The sequence below is a fragment of the Melanaphis sacchari genome, unplaced genomic scaffold, assembly GCF_002803265.2.
Source record: "Melanaphis sacchari strain LSU unplaced genomic scaffold, SCAv2.0 Contig141_pilon_pilon, whole genome shotgun sequence".
Classification (NCBI taxonomy): domain Eukaryota; kingdom Metazoa; phylum Arthropoda; class Insecta; order Hemiptera; family Aphididae; genus Melanaphis; species Melanaphis sacchari.
In genome coordinates this window covers 1,692,337-1,701,529 of record NW_020270600.1, presented here as the reverse complement: position 1 = coordinate 1,701,529, position 9,193 = coordinate 1,692,337, and the positions used below count along the sequence as shown (strand labels likewise).

At 26.6% G+C, this 9,193-nt stretch overlaps 1 protein-coding gene across 2 annotated transcripts in view; it reads right to left on the bottom strand.

Moving 5' to 3' along the window:
• Positions 1 to 2,825: 2,825 nt before the first annotated feature.
• LOC112591706 (segmentation protein cap'n'collar-like) overlaps positions 2,826 to 9,193 on the bottom strand; it is a 93,909-nt gene continuing 87,541 nt past the window's right edge. For both annotated transcript variants that reach the window (XM_025335610.1, XM_025335608.1), the window contains exons 8-15: positions 8,653 to 8,780; positions 6,604 to 6,703; positions 6,286 to 6,529; positions 4,492 to 4,601; positions 4,239 to 4,376; positions 3,588 to 3,880; positions 3,318 to 3,491; positions 2,826 to 3,217 (exon numbers count right to left, since the gene is read on the bottom strand). In XM_025335610.1, coding sequence (XP_025191395.1) covers positions 3,071 to 3,217; positions 3,318 to 3,491; positions 3,588 to 3,880; positions 4,239 to 4,376; positions 4,492 to 4,601; positions 6,286 to 6,529; positions 6,604 to 6,703; positions 8,653 to 8,780 — 1,334 coding nt within the window. In that variant the 3' untranslated portion in view covers positions 2,826 to 3,070. The remainder of the gene's footprint in view (positions 3,218 to 3,317; positions 3,492 to 3,587; positions 3,881 to 4,238; positions 4,377 to 4,491; positions 4,602 to 6,285; positions 6,530 to 6,603; positions 6,704 to 8,652; positions 8,781 to 9,193) is intronic.

Here is a 9,193-nt window from a genome sequence, read left to right as displayed (position 1 = left end):
GGTTAGGTTAGGTTACGGCCCGCAACTCATCTGTAGGAAAGATATTGTCGAGTCGCAACTAACTTATACCTTAAATATTACCGGGCCGCAATTCACCGGTCATCAACACCAGAAACGACAAGTCGGGCCGCAACTCACCCTCAGCCAACTGAATAAATATAAAAGTGTTGATAATAATTCGTGGTTTAATTATACTGCAATTAAACCGATCAGGAAATATAACACAATTTTCGAGTCAGTTATTTCCTGAAACGTAATCAGATTGAAATAGTTTTGTGCACTATGTTCATCGTCATATTGATATATCAATACTTTTCAAAAAGATATCATTATCATTGATATTTAATCACTATATGAGATATGTATTATGTCACTATAGTCTATAATGTATGATATGTTAAGTTTGAATTCAATAATAAATCATAAGTCATAGCATATAAAAACAATTTTGAGCAGATGTGGTCGGTCATTCTACATTATTAAGTATATTAGAGATTTATTTTTTAAATTACAAAATAACTAAAACCACCGTCATTCTTCTTTTAAATATCTAATTTCGAAAATAATCTAAGTATTTCTATGAAAAAAAAAAAAAAATGTTTATTAATTTGCTAAAATATTTAAGTATCTACGGTTATTCATTTTTAAATAATTTGAGGAGAAATCATTATTAAATGCATACAAATCCAATTTTGTTGAAATGAAAGCCATGAAATGTTTAAAAAAATATTTGTGGAATTACGCTTGAATTGTTTTATAATTTCAACCAAAAAAACTTTAAAGAAATCTAGCATTAAATTTTTAGATCATAAATAGGTACCTATGTATTTTTAAATACAAAATAATGTTACAAATTTTTAAATTTTAACGAATTTTGTCATACTATAAACACCTATAAAAAAAAAAAAGTCTGTCTGTATATTTTTAATATTTATTAATCGGAATATAAATAGCACAATATAAGGAATTTTATATTAAATTTTAAAGGTACTTGACCAACCAAAAAATGTTTAATCTACATTTATAAAAATATCGAATGAGTAGGTAAATAAATTAGTAATGTTAAAGTCTCAAAAAAATCAAAGTATTTTGAAAGTTTTATAATGCGTAAAAAATGATAGCATAATATTTAGTGAACATTTTAAGTATAAACAGTTTTATAATATATTTGAGTTACATCAATAAAAGAAAATCAATTATTTTCAAAAAAATTTCAGTTTTTTCTCGATTTTTTATTCTCACATTTCGATTTATTTTGAAAAATTCTAGGACTATACAAATTTACAAAAGTACCAATTAGATCTAATTTTTATCAGAAACCACACCAACATTTAAAATCGAATCTTGGATCTTTTTTTTTACAATAAATTTTACACACACATGCCTAGTCTACACAAAACATATTAATGTAAAATCTATATATTTACCACTTGGCTTAAAATCTAAAATTTCCAATAATTAAAAAAAAATATTGATAAAATAAAATACAAATTAAGGATGATTAAACATTTAATGCAAGACCAATTTTCGAAAAAACCGGTTATGTTGTAATTTAAAAATAAATAGTTGCTTGGTATGGCACAATGGTTGGCCTAAGTCGTATTCCATTTGACCATCGTGACAATCTAAGTTTTTACTTTTTTAGTGACAAATCTTCGCCATTGATAGGTACACATATTCTAAAACCATATCCTTTTTTGCAGTAAAAACCGACTAAAAGCTTATAACCATTGCTGTTGAAGCCTAAACTCTATAATAAAAAAATAAAATAAACTACTGTAGACTAGAATTCCTCTCCCCCAAATATTTATGTTGCTATTTTTAAGATATAATATAAATTAATTTTAAAATATCTTGTCTCTACAACATGGTAGATCATCGTGTTGGTTTGATAATGTGGAAATGTAAGAGTACCGATCGAAGATTAAAAATATTATAATACACAAATATTTTCTTCTAACGGAAATAATTATTGAACACCAAGTTTAGCAATGAAGTGAGTTACCTATAGTGATTATAATCAATGATACGACGTAGTATATTTTGAATAGTGAATAGATACATACAATGTGTTGTATTTCATATTTAAATATGAATACTAATCTATATTCAATATTCTCATATAGATCAGGTTTATAATATAGGTATTAAATAGTAGTCAACAATAAATCGTCCAAATTAGGCAAAAAGAAAATATTATTAAAAATGTTAATTATACTAAATTGTATGTAATACAAGTATTAATATACAAAAAAAATTATACATTTTTTTTTTTCTAAGTTACAAAATAAATAATATTACAGTATATATAATATAATATAGACACCAACCTAATAGTCACCACAAATACAAATTATAACCAAAGATTTTCAAATGTCATAAAATTTAACCACCTTATAAATTATTCTAATATTATGATATATATTTTAATTTACATACAATATTAATAAACCAGAAACTACGACATATTATTTTATTTTAAACACATCGTGGTTAGAAAAAAAAATAGTTTACAATAAATTATAGAAATTCACCAAGTTATTAATAAATTATAATGAATTCGCAAAATTCAACCAATACCATCCGTTTCCCTATTCAAGAAATGACAAAGTTTTATCAAGAAAAAATAAAAACGCAACATAATATAACTATGAGAAATTTTTCTTATGTGACTGAGCAAAATATTTGATCTATGAAATATTTTTTGCGAGTCAAGTAAAAAATAGTTTGCAAATATACAAAACAAAAAAAAAAAAAAACAAAAAAAGAAAAAGAAAAAACTAATTAAATTTTGTTAATTTAAATAACTTTATGATTTTTTTTTTTTAATATAACATAATAATAATAGCTTATTTTAAAAATAATTTAATAAAGTTTTTATCAAGGAGTATCTAATTAATCTGATGTCTTTGGGATTAAAATTTAAAAAAAGTGTATAATATTATGTTTGAGCAAAATTATTAAGTACACACGGCTCCCTGATAATTTCGAGGCGATTTGACCCCATCCATAGTATTTATCACAGCATTTAGGTATAAAAATATAACCGGATATCAAGTAATTTTCAAGATTACTTGTCCTTGTGTTGCTTAGACCGAGGATTCCGGTCGGTTTGGGTACCATTATTTCTGGGTACAATACTGACACTGCCGTCTGGTTGCTCACGCAACGTATGAGTGTATGGTGAGTACGGATTTCCATCAGGGTCTCTTAAACTCTAAACAAACAAATAATTGCCATCAAAATTTATATGAACACCATTTTTCAAAAATTATGTATTTTATATATTATACATTTTTATCAAATATGCAACTTACTCCAAAAATATGGTTATAAAGTAGATCATATTTGGTTTTGACTCTCATACGCTCGGTCATTAAATATTCACGTTCTTGTAATAAATTGAACTTTCGGTCTTTCATTTGTTTTACTTCATCAGCTAAGCTGAGAATTTGATCCAACTTACGTTTACGGCAATTTTGAGCAGCCACCTAAAAATAATAACAATATTATTAATAAAATATGTCCACAAAACAATACATAGTTATGTATATTAAAAATAAATAATTATAGAATCCTACACATACCTTATTTTTTCCTCGACGCCTAATATCTCTGATCAATGTCAGTTGACTTTCAGATAAGTCATACTTGGACAGCCTCTCGTTAAATTCGTCCATGGGCAGATTGATTATATCATCGACGCTGATAGGAATATTCAGATTTCTGGCCCTTTTTTCGTCTCTTGTCAGTTGTTCATCTTCGCTTCTCTTACTGCTGCTCTTGAGCTTGTTACGCGGTGTCCTGGGACCTTCAGCAGGTAGAGCATACGTATGGTTGAGAGCTACTTGGTGTTCGGGCGTCATCACACGTGAACAACCTTAATATTCAGACCATAATTGAAAATAAATAATATTATATAGAATATATAATAAAACTACAATGCATTATTGAAATATAAAAATCAAATCTTTTAATTAGTTTAACATTTTTTCGATAAGTATTTTTAATAACTCTTTAGGCATAATATAGACTTTAAATAATATCAAATCTAATTTTGTATTTTGAAGCAATTTATATTTATATTTATATCTTGAATAAAGAGTTGTTTTTTTGTAGGGGAGTGGTGATTAAGCCTATTTATGTCTCCCACGGCTATCTAGTAACGCCCAAGTACGAAATAGTTTAAAAATTAAACAATTAAGTATAGATAATAATAACACGTTAAAATTACGTACCAGCTATGTGTCTGTTAAACTGTGAAGAACCGGGTACTGGTATTCCTTCCCTGACAGACATATCATATGGTAGATTCAATGAATCGGGTACTAGACCGGCGTGATTCGGCCTTGTTGTTTCAGTGGCGTTCAGGGTCCCTAAAAATATAAGACAAAAATAAAAAAATAAAACCACGCCATGAGAATTATTTTACCGAGCAACTTAAGCATTTCAGTATTGTCACATTAATAATGTTAATTATATAATATGTACCTGATACGGGATCTGTGAGGCGCCTCCCGTACAACTGATATTTCTTTTGTGGAGCAGCCGAGTGACCACGACTTCCGGAATACAGATAATTGTCCAACCACCTCATTTTTCTAAGTGAAATAATAATATAATAATTTACTAACCAACAATAAAAGCTCTGGACATTGTAAATAAAATAAAATAAATTATAGGTATATTACAGGTACTATATTATATTATACAGAAATATTGTGTCTATAGAATATATACAATGTCAAAATATACCTGTTACATTGTGTTATAGTACGAAGGGACAGTACTATATATAAATATAACATCCATCGATTATTTAAATTTTTCCTCCAGTCACGAATTTCCATACATTAAAAATTTTAATTGGTAAATATTGTGTTTTTTTTACCCGAAACCAAAATTTTAAGTGTGACCAATGTGCAAGGTATATAAATAAAACACAATTAATGAAATCACAAATGTCAAGATGATGATTATCATCTACAACCAAATGGGCTCAAACGAATTAACATTTAGAATATAAATATACACAGATTTAAGAGGAACACATGATCCATGATTATAAATTATACCTATATTATATCAAAAGTAAAAAAGTTTGAAATATTCTATGTCAAGTGTTTAATAATCGTATTTCTTTCCAATGATTACCGCATTAGTTTTATTAATCCTGATTTAATTTTTATAGTTACTATATCATTAACTCTACTTAATATAAGTAAATTGATAATTGGAAAATTTAATACTTTTAATCAAAATATTAAAATATTTTTTAAGAGACAAAAGTAATTAGTTACTAAGGTTTATACATTTAAATCATTAAAAAAAAAAAAAAAAAAAACGAGAGAAGTCGCTCTAACCACTGTAAGTTGGTTTGTACGATACTAGTTTAACAATAACATAACTAAACGTAAATAAAATACCCTTAATGTATAATTAAGAATAATTTTTCATAAATGTCAACTGACACGAGACGTCTCCTCTCTCTGTGTATACTATTTGGTGACAACAAATACAGATATGTTACCGATAAGAACGAAATTTATTGAAATAACAACACGGTCCAGTACTCAAAAATTCCAAGAACGGATACCGAATTATTAGGTTTCTTCGTTTAAACACACTATTTTTCAATTTTGTTTGGTAAACATATTATGATTTGATTTTGCTTTTTGATACACCAAGTGTTAATATCCAGACAAACATACGAATTAAAAACGGATGGTCTAGCCCGTAAGAAACAATCACATAAATATAATATCTACGATTTTGTCTCCAAGGTATGTTACTAATGTATAGTGTAAACCATCAATTATCTTAATAAACCATATCGGCTTTTATAAACTATAACGGCCTATACACTACAATCAATTAATTTAATTTAATCTAATGATAACAAAATTGGGGAATTTTTATAAGATACCAACTACTATGATATTATATTATATTAATAACATAAAAACAACGAAAAAACTTCATTTTCGCAAAAAATCGAAGATTTGATCAATAAGATATTATGATCTAAAAATGTCAACAAATTATTAAAAAAATGTTATTTTTAATATAAAATAATCAAAATACAAATACAAAATTTTTAATCTCCAAGTAGAAGTGAAATGGATTTCTATCCACACAACAGCATTTTATATAGATAGTTAAATAAGTCAGTTCTTTCTATTTTATTTTGTATAGTACAACATAATATTATAAAATATAAAACATGACAAGATTAAAAATGTAGTAATCATCGTAATTTATAACAAGATAACTTGCAGGACTCACCCATATTCTTGGTGGGAATGTGATGGGTACCCATCATTGTGCCCGCTGTCTGAGTTGGTTTCCATCCATTCGGTGTCCGATGACAGAGAGGGCACGCGTTCTGAACCCATTGAACTGACAGCGCTATCTGAGTCACCACCGCCCGCGTTACCGTTTTGTACCATGGTTGCAGTATTCATCGAGTTGTTGTTGCACGGCACTGAGCTGCTAGCTGTGTCCATCATCCTCACAGGGTACATGCCACCTATATATTATGGAAAAAAGGAAACTCCCATAAGTTATGGAGACTGTATTTTTTATAAGTTATGACGTTCTTACCGTCCGCACCCATCGACGGGTCCATAAGCTGCAAGTCGTCGTCGTTTAATATTGACGACAAAAGTCCATCCGATGAAGGAGCCATTTCGTTATTGTGATTCTAAAAATACGAACAAATATGATAATATAGCATTAATATAGGTAATAACTAAAACTAATATCATAGACGAATTATAATGTATAGATATACGATCACTATATTGTCAAAGCTGTATAATTATATCTGTTAATTGTTACTATAGAGGTCTCTATCTATATAATTTATTTCACTAAATTTCAGATCGCAATGACGTATTTATGAGCGGGATAGATGTAATATTACTCCACCCCATCCATGGATTAGGTCGAATCTTTATAATATGTATATTTTTTTAATTTTGTGTTCTGATTGTACTACAAAAATAAATAGATAAAGATTACATTTTTAATATTAAGGATGATTTCTGGTAGAAAATTGGATCAATATTGTACATCTGGAAGTAAAAAGTAAAAGAATAATTTTACATCTATCTAAAATAAGGGAAAACGAAAATATTTAAGCAACATCAGTTAACGGTAATTTACTATACTGTATATCAAGAAATAATACCTATAGGACACTTGACATTTTTACTAAATATTTAAAATAGCATTTTAAAAATATTTTGGGTTTTTTCAGTTATTTGAAACAATTTAAATTTTAAACCTTTTTGTTGATTTAAATATTATGATAATAAAATTTTATTAACTAAAAATAGAAATTAAAAAGCTTGAAAATTGAGTATAAGGTTTCTCGTATATTATTTATCAAGAAATTTAATCTTTTTAAACATTTTTTTTTTTTTTTTTATTAAATAATGAGCTAGTGTTTTTAATAAAAGAATCACATTATAATATAAATATCCACACTAATCGCACTAGGATAAAAATACCAATGCAGTTTTTCGTCTTTTTAATAAAAAAAACATATAAATACATCATCTTAATACCATAAAATATTAAAACTTTATTTTATACAATCTAGGTCTCTAGATTGATTTCCATACAAGTAAAAATTAAATATATACGAATATTATATATATACCTATATTAGTTGTATTACTTTAAAAATATAGTTAAAAATAAATAATGTAACTTATTGACAGATAAATTATTAATCGTTATAAAATTATGAAATAATTTAAAAACTATAGTACGTTGATAAATCTGAACATAATAAAAATAATATTGTCTTTTCTGATATTTTCAAAAATAATACTGAAATAAATTAAGTGAGTTTTTACTCTGACATAAAGATACAAAGTGATTTTTTTACTAAACAACACTCATTGTTTAAAAAACTATTAACGTTTTAAAAATACTTTTTTAAGTTTTTTATTTTTTTAAATAACTATATACATTTTTAATCTTATATTTTGAAGCAAAATATTTTAATACTTATTTATCTAAATTCGGGTTGTTTATGAATCATAATTAATTAAAGCTTAAATGAGTGAAGTAGTAAACTGTAATTTTGTGGTACCACTCCAATCGACAACAAACACTTTAAATAGTTATAGCTCATCAATTATACTCGTTCAAATTTCGATATATATATAAAAATACTTCAAAAAATATTTTGTTTCAGAACATAAAATAAAAATATATGTTTTTATTTAAAAGAGTAAAAAAGATATTAAAAATATAACTATACAAAATATTAAAAAATACTTATTATTTTAAAATGTTTTATTTTGAATATAAATTATGTAAAAAAAAATATTTTCTAAAACGTTAATAAATTTTAAATAATGATTTTTGTTTGATAAAAGAATCACTCAACATAGGTACTTACACGTTTTAAACGCTTTAATAGAAAACTCGAAGAATAAATAAAAATTTTTTACTTTGCAGCTTCAACCGAGTGTGATTTGTAAATAGGACAAAAAATATTTTTACTTATTCTACTTTAAAACCTAGCTTTGACCAGTAATTTGAGGCTTTGACGGTACCAAGTATACTTATATATATATATATACCACTTATCATACATTTTGCAAATGACTGTAACCATATACAATTGATTATTACCTGGTAGGGAAACATCATTTCATGTTGATGGGGTTCCGTCTTGAACGCAGCAGGTTGTTCGGATGAACTGCCGGGTAAGTGAAGTGAAGTGGCGACGGCCGAACTTAGATTGCAATTGGTCGACACACCTGTATCACAAATACATATATAACAATTTATTAAATAATATTTTGTTGAACGTAAGCGATGGGTATGCGACTGTAGGCACGCCTGTAGTCTAGTATCGTAATATAATACCATAGGAGGCGATCATGATGGAAAACGTTTCAATCAATTCACGCAAATTTATCGTCCAGTAATAATTGTATTGATATAATGATGAACCTAATGTGAAAGAAGGTAAACTAAAAAATATAAATTCGGAGACATAGGCGCATAGACGAGATTAAATTATATTTTAGAGGAGGGGTTATCTTTGTACAAGATACATTTAAATATGTAAAAAAAAATGTTTAAAATTACATATTCTACCGGTATTTTAAATACTTCTATTGATTTATAAGCGATAATATGCATGTACAGCAGCATATAAATATGGCTA